The sequence below is a fragment of the Apus apus genome, chromosome 21 (genome assembly GCF_020740795.1).
Source record: "Apus apus isolate bApuApu2 chromosome 21, bApuApu2.pri.cur, whole genome shotgun sequence".
Lineage (NCBI taxonomy): Eukaryota > Metazoa > Chordata > Aves > Apodiformes > Apodidae > Apus > Apus apus.
In genome coordinates this window covers 4,946,758-4,964,182 of record NC_067302.1, presented here as the reverse complement: position 1 = coordinate 4,964,182, position 17,425 = coordinate 4,946,758, and the positions used below count along the sequence as shown (strand labels likewise).

The window sequence follows — 17,425 nt, the reverse complement described above, 5'->3', positions numbered from 1 at the left end:
CATCCCCTTCCTCCTTTCCTGGGATGCTTTATCCAGTCTCTAGGGTATTCCAAGCCCAAATGAAGGCTCAGTTCTCCTGGCACAGGCACGTTCAGCTCGAGGTGTCCTCACCAGCTCCAGATGTCCTCACTGGCTCCTTCCTTCAGCAGCAGGAGGGATCCTAGTTTAGGTAAGTCTTGAGTCACACTTTTTATCCCCCAGGGGCATTTATCAACACCCCCCGCCCCCTCCAAAAAAAAACGCAGCCACCTCTAGAGTGCAAAATAGCAGTGGAACCATGAAAGGGAAAAATTTGGCTGAAAAATGTTGAAATATACACAAAACAGAAAAGCTTCTCTCCTGTAGGGGGTGAAAAAGGAGCCAAACCCTCCTGTGCTTCACTTGACAAACACCCCCCAGACCCTTCCATTAGATCTCTTAGATCCATCTCTCATTCAGACACCAACCAAACCCAAGATCATCTGTCTGTGGCATAAATTTAACACAACTGCCTCAAAACAGTAACTGGCCACAATTAAGAGGCAGAATAACTCCATTAAACCACAATTTTAATGTATCAATCATTCAACAACTGCCTGCCAGCTTCATTTTACTAAGCCACATCACATGAACTTAGCAAATCTCAAGAACTAAATAACACACACAGTGAAAGGTTTTTATTCCTTTATTGATAAATGCTTTCCAGACTTTCCAAACTGGATTGTTCAGTTAAAACCAAAACCACAAAATACTTTCAACCTAAAATCCTCAATGTCCCCCCAGCTTAGGAGACACAAAGGGTAGCTCTGTTCTGACCACAAAGGAAAAGCTTGCAAGCCCGATTCTGGTTTTGGAAATCTAGAGCTTCAGAGTTGGCTTTTTAAATAAGATCTTCAAGATTAATTTACAAAATGCAATATAACTATGTGATATGATGCATGGCATTGAGATCTGCAGGACAGTGAAGAATCTTCAAACATCTTGAGCTGATGTCTATGAAGGGGCTATTTGGCTTCTTTGCATCCTAAAGCAAAAGAGGAAGAGCTGTTACCCACACTCCAGGATTTCCAGCATTACAAACCATCAGGATTCCAATAATCTACAGGGATTCCAATAATCTACAGGGATTCCAATAATCTACAGAGAGGCTGTTGTGGAAAAACAGCCATTTCTGATCCCTCTGACAAGAAACTCAGAGTGGAAAAGCCACTAGAACCACTGAGAAATATATGGATGGAAAATGTTCTTTCTTCATTGTTCTTTGCCATTTTGAGCTGCGACCACAACAGCTTCACAAACAAGGGCTGAAGATGTTCATGGCAATTCCAGACAACTCACAAAAAACCAGATCATCAGAAGCCAGAAGAGAAATTAAAAGAATCAAAAACCTTATTCAGAAGTTGAATAAGGGAACAGGATTTGCTTGGACTGACCTATACAATGACATTCCTGACACCAGCACTTTAATATACACCATAGGCAGATGATTGTCAGAATAAGGAATGGCCATTAACAGCCTAATTAGCCTCAAAGTCATTAGAACATGTGCCTCATTTTATTGCCCAGATTAGCAGTTTCACAAGCCCCATCTCAATACATTCCTTCCTTGACATGTGAAGTACTAGGAACACTTCAGGGGTTTGTGCAACATCTTTCTGATGCTCAGTTTAAATAAGATTTCTGAAGCATATTTCCAGAAGCTTCTACAATAAGGAGAGGCTACATAAGAGGGGTTTTGTTTGGTTTGTTTTTTACAGTGGTCTACAAGCAATTCCTGCACACAGAGCCACCTGGGCCTGCTGGCTGCCCTCACTAACCACCCTGCTTCATTTACTCTGATTTTGGAAGCTGTTAAGTGAAGCCAAAGTCTGAAACACTCACCAGTCTTCCTGGTTTAAGAGGTAGCAGCAACCACACCCACCTTCTGGGCAGCTTCTTTCTTGGCTTGGTGAGCCTGCAACACTGCCACAGCCTCCTCCACCTTGGGGAGAAGTTCTCCAGTGAGACCTGCTCTCTTGACCAAAGGCTCCCACCATCCCCCCCACCTGAAGGAACAGGCCAGTTTACCTTGGACCGGAGGGACTCGGGAGACTCCAGCATGTGCAGCAGCTCAGAGTTGTCAATCTCCAGCAGCATTCCTGTGATCTTCCCTGCAAGGCTGGGGTGCATAGCTTGAATCAGAGGGAACAAACGTTCTCCTGGGGGGGGAGAAAAAGGGAGTTCAGACAGCTGAGTTTCAATTAAAAGGTCCTATTTAGAGCCTGAGGGGATTTCCCAAGTCAAGTGCAATCTGTAGAACTGAAGTCTCACTTACCCAGCATCTGCTTCTGCTCCTGGGGAGGGGCAGCAGCCAGCATGGAAGCTGTGAGTGGCTCCTGTCCCTGCACATGTACTGCAGGCTGAGGTGCCTAGGGAAGGGCAGACACAAGGGTTCTGAAATCTGTCTACTAGGTAGAGTATCTACTAGGCTGTTTGCTTCCCATTTAGACATAACAATGAGATACTCCCTCCTTCCAAAACACAATCTTTATCAACAGCAGACAGATAAGGTGCCCTTGGATCACAAACATGCTTCCTCCAAGTCCTGAACTCAAAACCCCCTAATGTCACACATGGGCACAGTAAATATCTTACAAAAACTGGATCAAACACTGTGAGACAAATATCTCAATTAAGAGCAATATCCATGCTTTTTTTCACAATGCAGAGGGTTGTGGGAGAAGCAAACTGAGTGTTCAATGATACCATAGTGAGGGTGAGAGGTGAGAAAATGAATGGGTGCAAAACAGGAAAGCAAAGAACCAAGAAAAATACCCTCACAGCAAGCCTGGGTAAACAAAAGGGCTTGCAAGTACAAGACAGATAAACCAATTAAGGCTGCCCCTGGCAAAGGTACAATTCTGAATTCCAGCTTCTGATGCCTGCCTGGGTTATAAAAGTAGCTTCAAGTTTCTGTAAAAATACTTTGGTTGCACGTAAAAACCTGTTGGGGTGCAGGAACTGCAGGGAGTCCCCTGCAGAGCCCCAGCCCTCCTGTTACCTGCAGGGGCTGCACAGCAGGGTGGGGGCTGCGGACACTGGAGGCGTATTTGTAGGGAGGAACCGCTCGGGGCGCGGGGGCGGCCACGGGCGGGCGTGGAGCCAAAGCCTGCGCTGCAGAACCAACACCTGCAAGAGAGGAGGGGAAGGGAATCAAACCCCTGCAGCAACAGCCAAGCTGGGATGTCTGATGGTAACTGCTGGATTCAGAGCACTGGAACAGGCTGCCCAGGGAGGTTGTGGAGTCTTCTTTGCTGGAGACATTCCAAGCCCGCCTGGACATGTTCCTCTGGGATCTGCTCTAGGTGATCCTGCTCTGGCAGGGGGGTTGGACTAGAAGATCTTTCATAGTCCCTTCCAACCCCTAGGATTCTGTGATTCCGTGAATTCAGGCCATGCACAGTCTGATACTTCAGAGACTGGTGTCTCCAAAACCCAAGTGGCTACCTGAGAAAGGAGCTATTCTACTGAAAACTAAAGCATGGACTCTGGATCTTGCATTTAAGGTATCTTCTAGATGCTCACTGGAATAAAATTAATTTACATGCTCTACTCTGAACACAATATCCATAATCCCCCATCCCTGAAGTGTTGAAGGGCAGGCTGGATGGGGCTCTGAGCAACCTGATCTGGTGGGGTGTCCCTGCCCATGCAGGGGGTTGGATCTAGATGATCTTGAAGGTCTCTTCCAACCCAAACCATTCCATGAATCTGTGATAAGTAGAGAGCCTTTTTTTTTTTTTTTAAGTGGTAAATGTTGCAGAGATGAATCCCAAACCAGTGCAAAACAACTCATCTAGATTTCCACTGCTGTGCTGATGCACCAACCACCCCAGACCTGCACTGCACAGCAAGGAAACAAGGAAAAGATTCAGGTGCTGCCTCTGCCCCTTGCTCCAGGTGACCTTTGGCTACCCACATCCAACAAGCAGATTTTTGGAAGCAGAATTCAAATCTCAGTATCATCTTCCTCCCTCCCAGCCAAGGGGAAGAGCCTGGGATGCAGACACCTTACCCACTCGCTGGGCAGCAGCAGGGAGGCCACGAGAGGCCGGGGCACTGCTGGCGGGGGCCAGGTGGCGCAGCGCCGGGCGCGGCCCTGACTGGCGCATGGCATTTGGCATTCCCTGGAATCCTAAGGGAAGAAACGAGGGGAAATCCTCAGAACTGCCTGGCAAGGCAGGACAGTCAGCTACAGGAAGCAGGTTGGGGTTGTGCACAGAAAGGAAAGCGTGCACTGGCCATGGAGGTAACCTGAGGGCTGGAGTAGCTCTCCTATGAAGGCAGAGTTGGGGTGTTCAGCCTGGAGAAGTGAAGGTTCCAGGGAGGCCTTAGAGCACCTTCCAGTGCCTGAAGGGGCTCCAGGAAAGCTGGGGAGGGACTTGGGACAAGGGTAGGGAGGGAGAGGACAAGGGGAAGGGTTTAAAACTAGAAGAGGGGAGATTAAGGTTGGACATGAGAAGGAAATTCTGGAGTGTGAGGGTGGTGAGAGCCTGGCCCAGGTTGCCCAGGGAAGCTGTGGCTGCCCCATCCCTGGCAGTGTTGAAGGGCAGGTTGGATGAGGGTTGGAGCAGCCTGGTCTGGTGGGAGATGTCCCTGCCCATATAGGGGGGGCTGGATCTAGATGGTCTTTTAAGGTCCTTTCCAACACAAACCATTCCATGTGTCTATGAAAGTACAGCCAAGAGGGGCATACAACCAAAATCTTGACTCTACCATGCTTACCTTGAGGTCTTCCCCCTTGCTGCCAGCGCGGGTTGGGTCTCATCTGTGCCATTTGGTTTGGTGCATAGTAAGTGGGTCTGCTCTGAGCCTGAAGAAAGAACAGACAAGCTCAGAGGCAACTTCTAAGTGAATAACAATCACTGTTTACATGTTTAGGCAGTTGTTGCCAGGACTCAACACTCAATTGACATTAAGAGAACAGGCAGCTGGGAAGTCACACAATTAACCCCACTGCCTCCCCCCCCCTCACGAGGAGTTATTTGCTTACAGGCATAAGAATGGCTCAAGGACATTACTGCAGCTGAACTATCAAAGCTCCAGGCCAGGTTAAAAAAAAAAACACCACACTATCTCAGCTCACCTGGGGCACAGCAGGCATGAAATACCCCCCAGCAGCAGGCTGGAACTGATTAATGATGGTGTTGGCTGGCAGAGCTCTCATCCCAGCGATGCGCTGCATGTACTGGTTGGTGAGGTGGGCTTTTCTCTCCTCCTTCCTCTGGGCCAGGGCCACGTACAAGGGCTTGGAGCCCACGATCCGCCCATTCATCTCTGTCACTGCTTTCGTAGCTTCCTCTGGAGAGGAAAAGCAGACAAAGCCAAACCCTTTGCTCCGGCCATCTTCCAGCATCACCTGCAGTAAAGATCAGTTGCTAGTGCAGTGCCATGACAGGAAATTAGCCTAAGAATCTGTATTTATTTCAATGTCACACTTCAGGCAGGGAGGACATGACTGTTGCAGAGGTGTAGAGACGGGTGCTCAATGGGTGGAGTCACCTGTCTGGATTTACTCTGCTTTTTTCTATGCACCACGTATCCCCAGGCCCACACAGCACAGTCAGGAATGGGTAAGTTTTGGTGCAGCCTCTAAATGCATGTAGGGAGATGTCATTTTGTTGGGAGTCACCTCAAGCAAGCCTGTTTGCCACCTCCCACCTCCTCTTTTCATGAGGGAAGAAAGCAAGTTTTCAGTAAAATCCCACCAAGACCCAAAGAAATCTGTATTTACTAGTCCAGATGTTCTCAGGACCACAATGACCAGGGGATACAAGAACTGCCCTTCAATCCCATGTTGGTAACAGTTCCTTCTTCAGGCTTTAAAATCCAAACACCCCCAAACCCCACAATACCTTGGCACTTGTTATTGACCCAAAAGGTGAGAACTCCTTCCTCAGTTTTTCATCATCTATAGTGTCATCTAGGTTTTTAATGTACAGGTTAACACCCTAAAAAGGACAGAACAATAAGACATTCAGAACACTAAAGAAAATCTCGAGCACTTCAACTGTGAGCATCCACCTGCCAGAGCTGTAATTTGCTCTTAATTAAGCATAATGTTCCTTTCATACAACCCAAAGCTAAAGGCAATAAATGTTGCAAAGGTGTAGAGACCAGTCCCACTGTGGTGCAAGGAAGCTTGTCTGGACTCCCTCTGCTTTCCATCACTGCTCCCCAATACAGCTTAAGGATTGGGTAAGATTCAGAGGCCATCTCTAACATGACCCAGTTTTGCCATTAATTACCAAGACAACAGCATAGATTATATGCTGTCTCTCTCCAACCCTCTAGGTATTCCCACTGAAAAAATAAAGGAGCTGGAATTACTATTTTCTGATGTCCTCAAAACCATTTGGTTGCCAAGACTATGCCCTGATGCCCCCTCTGCCCTCAAATACCACAGATTTGCCTTTACATTTTAACTCCCAGAACACATCAAGGGACAACAACTGATGACTTTGTCAATACCTGTCAAGCTGCCCAACAGACTGAAAATGGTGTTTAAATACAGAAAAAAACCACAGACTATTCACCTGGTATCGGCTGAGCCTCTCTTGTTTCAGCTGCTCAAACTTCCTTTTCAGCTCAGCCTGGCGCTCCACCTTCTTCTGTGCTCGGCCAACAAACACCATCTTCCCATTGATATCCTTCCCATTCATTTCTTCTACTGCCTGGACAGAGGGTTCAAGAGGAAACTGTCAACTGCTGGAACACGACAGCACCTGATCCTGTTCAGAACAGGACTGGCCAAAGCTCACCCTGCCTGTGAGCCAAGGTGACCCTTGCACTGCTTCTGTGTAACAGGCTAATTGAGGAGAAATTGAAGTTCTCAGACCACACTGACCCCACCACTCTAAATGCTGGACTAACAGGAACTTGTGAATTTATCCCCACCCCTTCTTGCAATTACACTGAGTTTTCACAAGCTTTCTACTTAAAGAAGGCCATAGAATCATAGAATGTTGAAGGTTGGAAGGGACCTTAAAAGTTCATCACATTCCAACCTCCCTGCCATGAGCAGGGACACCTCCCATCAGCCCAGGCTGCACAAGCCTCATCCAACCTGGCCTTGAACACCTCCAGGGATGGGGCTTCCACAACATCCCTGGGCAACCTATTCCAGCACCTCAGTACCCTCATGGTGAAGAATTTCCTCCAGATGTCTAACCTGGATCTCCCTCCTTTCAGTCTAAAACCATCACCCCTTGTCCTACCACCACTAAGCAATGTTCTCACTCTACACATCTTTCTCCTCCTGAAGCCCTGCAATATAGAGCAACTCTTCAGCAATTAACATTCTTGATTACACCATTGCACTTTGTGTGGATCTCGTAGTCCAGAGAAATGCCAGGTTACCCTTGAATGTCAAGCTAGGAACATACAAAAGATTTCTAAGTCCCCACATCTAGAAAAAGTTACACCTGAGGCAGAATTTCTCATAATTAGTAAAAGGCTCCTACAATAAACCAAGTAAGTTTTCTCCTCTGGAGATACCCAAGCAACATAAAAAATGGTCTTACCTTGTTAGCATCTTCATGCTTTTCAAAGCTTACGAAGCCAAAGCCTTTGGATTTCCCAGTGGGGTCTGTCATCACTTTCACACTCAGAGTTTTACCTGTTACCAAAGGACAGGGTTAGTAAAATATCATTGAACTAGTGTGAATCTATTGAACTCCCTATAACAGACTCAGCCTTCTCTCATCTGGTCAGACCCTGGTCCAACATTTGGCACAGCTGCTTCCCACACCTCAACTCTGTGCCCCTCAGCCCCACAGTGATCCACACAGAGCTATACAGATGATACCAGCACTATGAAACTACCACAGGTCATGACATTTACTCATTAAAAGTATTTATTTACCATATTTGCTGAAGAGCTCCTTTAGCCTTTCATCATCCATGTCATCCCCAAAGTTTTTAATATAAACATTGGTGAATTCCTTTGCCTTGGCTCCCAGCTCAGCCTCCCGCTCCTTACGAGACTTGAATCTCCCAACAAACCTGTCAGAAAAAACATCCCAATAAGCAGCTTGTCCTCCAGAATGGAAAAAAAAACAACGTGTGATCTGCTGTGAGGCAAAAAATGAGTGTGTAGTAGGAGCTGGGAATGGGGACAAGAAAGGGTGACAGGAGAAGGACAAACAGGCCACAGACCAACCACAAAAATCACCTGTTCTATGGCAGAGAATCGGACAAGGATGCCCCAGGAGAGAGAACTGGCCACAGAAACCCACCCCAGCCCACTAGAAGAGAGGTGACAAATCAAGGCTTGGTTAGGGAACCCCACCAGCCCTGTAATGGAGGAGGAGCAGGCCATGGCTTGGGCAGGGTCACTCACCAGCCCTGGAGTGGAGAGGTAGCAGGCCAAGGCTTGGGCCAGGAGAACCAGTGCCTTGTGTGTCCCTGTTAATACCCAGCTGCATCACGGTTCATGCGCTCGCTGCTGCTGCTGGCTGTGACACTCACACTTTGCGGTCGTTGAGCAGCATGCCGTTCATCTTCTCGATGGCCCTATCAGCTGCCTCCTGGGTCTCAAAGTGCACAAAAGCGTAGCCCTTAGAGCCATTCTCATCGCACACCACCTGGACGTGTGGAAGGAGGACAACAGGTCAGCTCTCTCAACATCTGCTCCCCTGTCGTGCTCAGAGACAAGGTCAGCACGTAAAAACAGGGTCCTGCCAAGGCCAACACTAGGAAGATCACAGAATCATGGAATGGTTTCGGTTGGAAGGGACCTTCAAGATCATCTAGATCCTACCCCCTGCATGGGCAGGGACACCTCCCACCAGCCCAGGTTGCTCCAAGCCCCATCCAACCTGCCCTTCAACACTGCCAGGGATGGGGCAGCCACAGCTTCCCTGGGCAACGTGGGCCAGTGTCTCACCACCCTCACACTACACAATTTCCTCCCCATGTCCAACCTCCATCTACCCTCTTCCAACTTAAAACAATCACCCCTTAACCTCTAACTCCCTGCTCTTGGCCCAAGTCCCTCCCCAGCTTTCCTGGAGCCCCTTCAGGCACTGGAAGCTGCTCTAAGGTCTCCCTGGAGCCCCATCTTCTCAAGGCTGAACAACCCCAACTCTCCCAGCCTGTCTTCAGAGCAGATCTGCTCCAGCCCTGGGATCATCTTCATGGCCCTTCTCTAGACCCTCTCCAACAGCTCCATGTCTTCCCTGTGCTGAGGGCTCCAGAGCTGGACACAGTACTCCAGGTGGGGTCTCACAAAAGCAGAGGGGGAAAGATGTAATCTTTCAGATTTTCACACTTCATGACCAAATCTGATGTAACTTCAGCAATCCCTGACCCTTTGGCGATCTCTGCCTCCACTCCTCACTTGGAAGTCCCTTTCCCTTCCTACAGCGGACATGTCTGATCATGTCACCACTGTAACAGAACTGGACAAAGCAACCACATCTCACCTTGCAGGACAAAATATTCCCAAACGCTGAGAATGTGTCATAAAGTGCCTTGTTATCAATGGATTTGTCCAGGTTCTTAATGAAGACATTCCCAACCCCTGACTTCCTCAAGGAGGGGTCCCTCTGAGACCACATGATGCGAATGGGTTTTCCTTTGATCACATCAAAATTCATGGTATCTAGAGCACGCTCAGCTGCAAGAGAACAGATTCCCATGGGTTGGTAAAGCATAAAGGTTTCCATCTCGTGGGTGATCATTTTCTCTGCACTCAGCTCAAGGAGACATTTGGGGCAATTATCACAGGGAACCAATTTCAGCGACTTTTTAATTTCCTGTTTCAAGGGAGGTCTTTGCAGCACGGTCACTGGATGTGTATATTTAATAGCCTATTATAAATGCACAGTATGGTGATGTTTTAACCACCACAGCAAAATGAATGTCAAAATATCAGGGGTTTATTAGTTAGAATTGTAATGATTGTAAAGGTAAATTGCTCCACCCAAAGAAGGAAAATACAAGGAGAAAAAAAGGGAAGTAACAAAGGTGACAGTCTGGTTTGTTGGCTTTCCTGAAGCTCACATCTACCCATACTCATTTCTATTAAGAGAAGATCATCTCCCTGTCAGGTCAGGGAAAACATGCCCAAACACATGGCTGGCTGGGAAGAAGACATGAGTCAGCTTCCATAACCTGGGTGGCCAAAAAATTATTCCCAAGTTGCTCAATCTGAAGATGAGAGCACGAGTGGACAAAATCCTGGAGAAAAAAAAAAATATCTGTATAGCCAATGTGATTAACAGGGAAGTGTTCATCTACATTCTAGAAGCCCAGCACTGTCATTCCAACCTACACTGAAACCCCCCTCCACGATTCTATTTCTGCCACCTACTGCTATATTAAAAGGATCATTACGTACACACATCAGGATCTTGTTCATAAAACTGAGATGCTTGGGACTCTTCTGTGCCAGAAAAACACTCCCAGCATGGAGAGAGCAGAAGAAAAAGACAGCCTGTTAATTCTCAGCATGAAGCAGAGAAAGAGAGGGATAGACAGGCATTGAAACCAAGGAATAGGAATAGGCCAGAACCCAGGTTTTCCACATTTGTTAATCTCAATTCTTCCAGGCCACCTTTATGCCATAATATTTGCTAATTAGATTTCAGGAGCAGCAAATTCAAGGAAAATGCTGATTTGAGCACCTTCTCCTTTCATGTGACTGCTAGTGCAGCCACTCAGCATTTCATAAAACTACAGAATCCTAGAATATCTTGAGTTGGAAGGAACCTCTAAACATCATTAGTCCAACCCTCTACAATAAGCAGGGACACCTCCAACTAGAAATGTCTCTAGGAACTCCAGTGAGACAGTGCCTGCAAAAGTCTCCTGCACCCCCATTCCACTCCACAGAAGTTTCTCAGAATTTTTCACCTGCTTTAAAATGTTTTCTGTTACTGCTTTTTAAATTGAAGTGGTGCTCTTTTCCCCAGTCCTTCACACATAATCCCAGCTGGAAAACAGACCCTGATGCGTTCATTCCTAACTAGCCAGGCTTGCAAAAAAAAACAAAGACAGTAATATAAGGAGGAAAGTTACACTTGTACAACTCCACTAGCTGCTCTGTTTAGTCAAAGGTGTTAAATGCAATGAAGTGCCATGCTAAAATGATTCCTCAGCTGCTGCTCTGAATCCATGCAACTGAGGTTCTTCCTGCAGTCCATTCCTAGTAGGCACTTCAGCAGGCAACTTGGCCCAGCTTGTCAAATTTGGCAGTGTTTATTTATAGCAGGGAGAGGTATGAAGAAGTATGTGTTGGCAAGGACATACATTGGTTGTATCTACCATCTGCAGCAGAGACAGGGCTCCTGCTTAAAGGTGACAGGCAGATGAAGCAGTGGCATGCAAGCAGAGAGGACTGTGAAACACCCTGCAGCAGTTTCCAAGAGACAGACCAGTTACAAACTTACTCCCAGATCTTTCCAGCTTTCTAAGTTTCAGCAGATGACACTGCACTGCTTCTTCACTAGCTTGCAAGTGTTCCACTCTATTATTATACTCTGCTGGAAATTCACTCAGACACTTCTTGTCAGCAGTGGTCTAAGAAAGGCCTAGATGAATACCCTGCTTTCAGGGAGCTCTGCCATTACCACAGGTGGAAATACAATCACATTACACTGGTGCCTAAGAAAACCTGTAAAGGATCAGCATGAGTTATGTGAGTGACTCAGACTAAGCACATCTGATTCATTTCCTTAATCTGAGCAAACACCTTCTCATTTTCTTCTATTTAAGCCACAAAGCTCCAGCCATTTCAGTTTCTGTATCTCTTTCTCTCCCACTGGTTTCTGTCATCCTTCCAGTAGACTCAACTGCAACTCATATATAACATTATATACACTCTTAACCCCTTTCAGCCTTCCTTTTCATTCCTCTTCCTTAGCCTTCTGGATAGGAAAAGCACATGAACACTCCTTGCAAGCTTGCCTTGGGCCTCCAAGTAATTAATTTCCCCTCCAGGCTCCCTGATGCAGAGTTAACACAATGCTGGAATTAGCCACTGTGGTTGAACAGTATAAAGAGATAAACACACACACCAAGACTCACCCATGAGAAACTCTGCACAAGTTAAATTCTGCAAAGATAACTGCTCTGCAAACCCTCTCTCAGGCCACTAAGAAAGAGAGACCTGACAACAGCACACAGTACAAATTTAACCCTTTGTTTTACAAAAGGAGAGGTTGCCTACGGAACAAACTTAAACCCCTTGACTGCTGAATTAGAACAAAAAGCTGCTGGCAATGAGGCATATGTAAGGAACCACTCTCCCCTTTTAGCTTCACACCTTTATAATACCCAGGGCTTTCTTACTTTGCCTTCTCTTCTTTAAGGAAGAGACAAGAAGTTATCATCTCCTACACCTTTCCTCAGGGACACTTGTCCCAGGTCTGTGCTCCTCCTTGGCTTGGGAAATGTTCTGTTTTCTCTGCACTTCCAGAACAGCTTAACTCTACAGCCATATTAAAGTTTCTCTGCTTCATTATCTGAGCTGTCCTGTCATGACTGTTGTCAATGTTATGAAATCCTGGAATGCAATTAAATTGTGTGAGGAACACATGAAAAAGGCAATTCAGCTTTTCTTTCAAAAAGAATAAATATTAACAACCACAGCTGAGCCTGAACTAGCCAGAACTTTGAAGCATTTCCTTAATCTGCCTATCAGAGTATGACAGATTCAGTGTCCAGCATCCACTCAGGAACTGCCATCAAAACCAGCAGAGCTTATTTTCACTAAAAATAACCTCTCTGCAGCAGACTCCCAGTGAAAAAACGTCCAGAAAGTAACCCCCTCCAGGGTCAGGTATCACTCCACCAGCTAATAAAAATATAAGGAACAAAACATAAGCTTTAAACCTATTTGGACACAGGAACCAGGGAAGTATGGTCAGGATGTGACAGTGTGAGCTCCTGGTGGCCCCACCAGGGGAAGAGTTCATAGAATCATGGAATGGTTTGGGTTGGAAAGAACCTAGACATCACCTAGATCCAAACCCTCTGGCTACTTGGCTTGCTCTGTGGTCACTTTCTGATCATATTGACAGTCTTATTTCCCATATTAAAAAGTTAAAACACTGTTTTACTCACATTTATGAATCCACAAAGGTGTCAGGGATATGCAGCCTATCACGTATCAACTTCTCTAACACCTACTACCATGTCAAGCATACTAACAATGTCCCCACAAGAACCTCCCTAGAAGTTTCCAGAACACAAAGCTTCCCGATTTCTTTTACAGGGTATTTTTTAGCATCTACTCTCACTCATCAATCAAAACAGATCCCTACAGAACACCCCACACCTCAGATTTAGTAAAATGAAGTGCAAATGCACTTCAGATTATATATTCCTGGAAGAAAATACAGACTCTTCCTTCTCAGAAAGCCCTCACACCTTGAAAACAAAAGCCAAATTTCTGTATTTGACCATAAAAATTATATTCTTCATATTCAGGTCTTTGTTTCAGAGAGACTGCAACACATCATCAATGGGGTCATCTTTCCAAAATTATCTGTTTATGTTCTGCTGTATTACATTTAGCACAGCAGCTGCTTTTTTCATTATGCAGAATAACACATGCTGCAGTTTGCCAGAAATTAGGAGCATTTCAGAAGTGTTCTCTTCACAAGGGGAGGAGTTTGAATATTTCTCCTTCAAGATATTAACTCAATGATTCGGTTTAAACCACTTGACCTTCTGAGATCTACCAGTAACAAGACACCACTCACTTTGGCAAAGTATCACTTGAAGCACTAGGACTTCCTAACATGTCTGCTGCTCCACCAGGAGCTCAGAATGATGCAATCTCCCTCTCAGTTCCTGCCTATTTATTACCATAAAGGATTACCTTGAAATACACTGGAAGGCACCTGTCTTCATATTTGTACCAGAAGCAGAACTTTCCTGCTGAAGCACATGTGATGAGCCACTCTTTCCTTGTAACATAACTACATGTATTCTACAGGACTTCCCCTTCTTTAAGAAGAGTTTATCTAGAGTCTTTTGTACCAACCACCCCAAAATTTATCTAATCCAAGCTCTGAGTCCCTTCTTCATTTTATTTCAGCTGCTTGTTTTTATTTCCCTTATCCTGCAAAATGAGAATGGAACCTACAAAGGCAGGTGAGCCTGGGGAACTGCACCTCTTTTTGTGCAGCACATGAACACACCAGGGTGGTTGGTAAGAGTCAAGAGCAGATGGGTTTATCAGAGCACGAGAGGACCACAAACACAGGCTCTCAGGTTCTGTCTTTCTCACCAAGAAGTTTTAAAACACAGAACACACTGCTTAGCCTGCGTAAAACACTCTTCTTGAGAGTTCCATGAATAAGAAATTATGCACTGGGGGGAACAAGGCAGCTTTTTATCAGCCTGGCAAGAAAAAGGATCAGAAGTGCTCCATCAGATCAGGCAGCATCCCCAGGAAAGAACATGCTGAAGGCCCTCTGACCTGGGAGAGGAGGGAAGCTGGGATGGAACACAGTCCCAGCAATGCAAAATCCAAACTTTCCAGCCAAGAGCTCAATCCCAGAGGCTCTGCTAACTCGCAGGAATACAAGTTTGTAATCACATTTTGCTTTTTACACAACACATCCTTTGATCCAAAGTGCACTGTGCAACAGACCTCTCTGCTGCCTGTAAAAATGCAAAGTAGGATAACCTACTACAGCCTAAAGGAAAGTTTTCTGGCTTCTGAAGTCTGTGAATTGACTGAATTCAAAAGAAACGTTTGTTCTCATCTATCCTTTGGATGTCCCTATTGCATAGACATACTGCTAAATCACAGCACAGAGCAATAAACTCACACCAGCCAACAAGCAAAGGCTCTGAAAACTAGGGCAGAAAATGCTGACCTATTTTTCTTCTAGAAAAAGACATGTTGCAGAATGACCTCTCCTGTCCCATCTTTCACATGCTACTGCTGCTTCAGCTCTGGAATACCTGCTTGAGCAGGAGCCAAATTAAAGTATGGGGAAAAAAAAAGCCTGGCAAGAGCACCTGTGAGAAAACCTTTGTTTCCTCATGCACTGAGCAACTCACCTTCTTTCCTGTTACTACAAAAATACCATTTCCCAGACTAGGAGACCCATCCAGCTGCCTGCCCAAACACAGCCACCTGCAGCCCACCAGACCTCCCAAATATTCATCTGGAATGGCTGGGCAGCCAGAGCCTCATCCTGAGCATTCAAACAGGGCTGACTATTCTGATTTTGTTTTCTCTCAGGGCTGACTGCATGAAGACCCACACAAACAGCCCAAAGCTAAAGAAGAATAAAGAGGAACACAGAATCACCTTGGTTGAAAAAGGCCTTAAAGATCATCAAGCCCAAGCACTGAGTGAAGTTGATTCTCAGTGAATTAACACAGTGAAGATTATTCTCTTACGTGAGCTGGAACAAAGCCAAGACTCCAAAGTTTAATACCAAGAAGCACTGAGAGAAAAAGATGTCATCGAGATGTGTATTTGTACAGTATTTTGGAGACACCAAGCAGGAAAAAATAATAATAATTTTAGGTTCAGTCACTAGCAAGTGATTATTTAGCCTGCAACTGTAAAATTTTGGTAAGCAGCTACACAGCAACACAGTGGGGGGGGGAGGAATAGTTAATAAAAGTGAAAAAACTGGTAAATGTTGTACAAGTCACTTACCATCTGCTGGCTGCTGGAAGTTGACGTAGGCATAGCCCAGGGACCGGCGGGTGATCATGTCCCGGCAGACCCGAATGGAGAGGACGGGCCCCGCGGGGCTGAACTTCTCGTAGAGCATGGCCTCGGTGACATCGGGGTGCAGGTCCCCCACGTACAGCGAGGCCATGGGGTAACTGCTGGCAGCCGCGTTCATCCTCGGCCCAGCACGTGCTCCCAGCGGGAACTACCGCAGGCTTATTCTCGGGGTTTAAAATCAAGCTTTTTGTAAAGGTTTAACTTGCGGGGGAAGCCTGTTTAAAAGCCTCTCTAAGAGGGGGCCGGTGGAGTTTGGGAGAAGGGGGGTGACTACAGAGAGACCTGGCAGCCCAGGCCCCGGGACAGAGCGTGGTTGGGGGGAGGAAGAGAGGCCTGGAAATGGGCAAAAAAACCTAAGTTAAGGCTCCAGGAGAGGGCTTGGAAACGAAGCCAAAATTCACAGCCGGCCCCTGAAGGTTTCTCCCGCCAGCTCTGGGGGCTAAACCCTCCTCGACCGCCCTAAACCCACGGCCCTTACTCGGCTTTAAGAGTCTAATTCAGCCCCAGTTCTCCCGAACAGCGGCCGTTCAGCTTTCCTGAGGTAAAAAAAGCAAAAAGAAACACTAAAAACCAGGAAATACAGCCCTGTCTGCGAGGTGAGAGTTATACGAACCTTTTCCTTTAAAACTAAACCCTCCCCGCCAGGCTCCTCGCTGACGGGAAAGCAGAACGGCTCTGAAGAACGAACGGGCGGCGGTTGCGGGGCGGCCGGGCCGGCCCCGGGAGGGGAGGGGAAGGGAGGGCTGCGGCCCGAGCCGCGCTCGCCCGGAACCCCCCGCGCTTCCCCGAGCCCTCCCTGCCCCGCGGTCCCGGCCCGGGAGCGGCGTCAGGCCCGACTCACGCGCTGCGGCCCGGCGGGAGGCCCCGTCTGGCGGCGGGAGCGGCCGCCGAGCCGCGGGAGGAGGCGGCGGCGGCGCCTGGAGCGTCCCCCCCCACCCCCCCCGCGCCCTGCAGCGACCCCAGCGGGGGGGAGGACCCGGCGGCCGCGCGCAGCCCCGGGGCGGGGTCGGGCGCTCGGAGGGGGGACGCGGCGGGGCGGGGGCATCGAGGGGCTCCGTGCGCTGCCCCCGGGCAGGCTGAGCCTCCGCCGTTTGGGGGTTTCTTGTAGGCTGCTCCCCGCGCCGGGAATCGCAAAGCCGCGGGGTTGGTTCGGTTGCTCCTCGTGACAAACATCCCAGCTCCCCTGCAGCCCTCCGCCGCTCCTCGGTGAGACCTGCTGTGCCTCAGGCAGCCCCGAAATAGCCACCCCTCGCTTCTCAAGGGTGAGCCCTTTCCCCCAGCCACGACAAAGATGCACAAGGGATTCCCAGCCCTCCCCGTCTGTGCGGTCACCGTGCAAGATGGTACCTCGTGCCTGGGGACGGGCCGTGCAGCCCCACAGCTCGAGCAGCACCACAGCCGTGACCCTGCAGAGGGGCAGCGGGTCACACGTAGGGTGAAGCAGGGACACACAGCAAAACCCCTCAGAGGTGTGGGGTTTTGAGCTCGTGTGGGTTTTTTTGGGGGGTTGGAGTTCGGAGCAGTTCCTGCTCTTCAAGTCAAAAGCAGAGCTCCAAGAACGTGCTTCCACAGAGAACACCCGTTGGCTGCAAGCAGCTGCTGAGAAGGACTCTCATTTGAAACATATTTATTGACAGTTGTGTCCCCTCCCAGGGGACACCCAGCAGACAATTCCAGTCCTCTGTCCTCCTTGGTCCCTTT

General features: G+C 47.7%; 1 protein-coding gene and 3 non-coding genes across 8 annotated transcripts; all 4 read right to left on the bottom strand.

The window, feature by feature from the left end:
- Positions 1 to 646: 646 nt before the first annotated feature.
- On the bottom strand, positions 647 to 16,647 carry PABPC4 (poly(A) binding protein cytoplasmic 4). Of its 5 annotated transcripts, XM_051638156.1 has the most exons (16): positions 16,338 to 16,644; positions 15,650 to 16,260; positions 9,444 to 9,637; positions 8,488 to 8,603; positions 7,883 to 8,022; positions 7,542 to 7,636; positions 6,555 to 6,692; positions 5,874 to 5,969; positions 5,105 to 5,377; positions 4,744 to 4,831; positions 4,034 to 4,153; positions 3,020 to 3,147; positions 2,294 to 2,387; positions 2,047 to 2,177; positions 1,861 to 1,960; positions 647 to 1,003 (listed from the first exon to the last, which is right to left on the bottom strand). In XM_051638156.1, exons 2-15 carry the CDS (start codon positions 15,840 to 15,842, stop codon positions 1,874 to 1,876), a joined length of 1,893 nt encoding a protein of 630 aa, XP_051494116.1. In that variant the 5' UTR covers positions 15,843 to 16,260; positions 16,338 to 16,644; the 3' UTR covers positions 647 to 1,003; positions 1,861 to 1,873. The 5 variants fall into 5 exon arrangements, with proteins under 5 accessions (XP_051494116.1, XP_051494114.1, XP_051494119.1 ...); XM_051638154.1 differs by having other exon boundaries at positions 15,650 to 16,644; XM_051638159.1 differs by lacking the exon at positions 1,861 to 1,960 and having other exon boundaries at positions 15,650 to 16,645.
- LOC127393325 (small nucleolar RNA SNORA55) lies at positions 3,762 to 3,897 on the bottom strand. The gene has a single exon (XR_007891437.1). It is a non-coding gene; the product is annotated as a small nucleolar RNA SNORA55 (small nucleolar RNA).
- On the bottom strand, positions 5,475 to 5,605 carry LOC127393324 (small nucleolar RNA SNORA55). Its single transcript, XR_007891436.1, has one exon. It is a non-coding gene; the product is annotated as a small nucleolar RNA SNORA55 (small nucleolar RNA).
- On the bottom strand, positions 6,113 to 6,231 carry LOC127393326 (small nucleolar RNA SNORA55). Its single transcript, XR_007891438.1, has one exon. It is a non-coding gene; the product is annotated as a small nucleolar RNA SNORA55 (small nucleolar RNA).
- Positions 16,648 to 17,425: the final 778 nt, after the last annotated feature.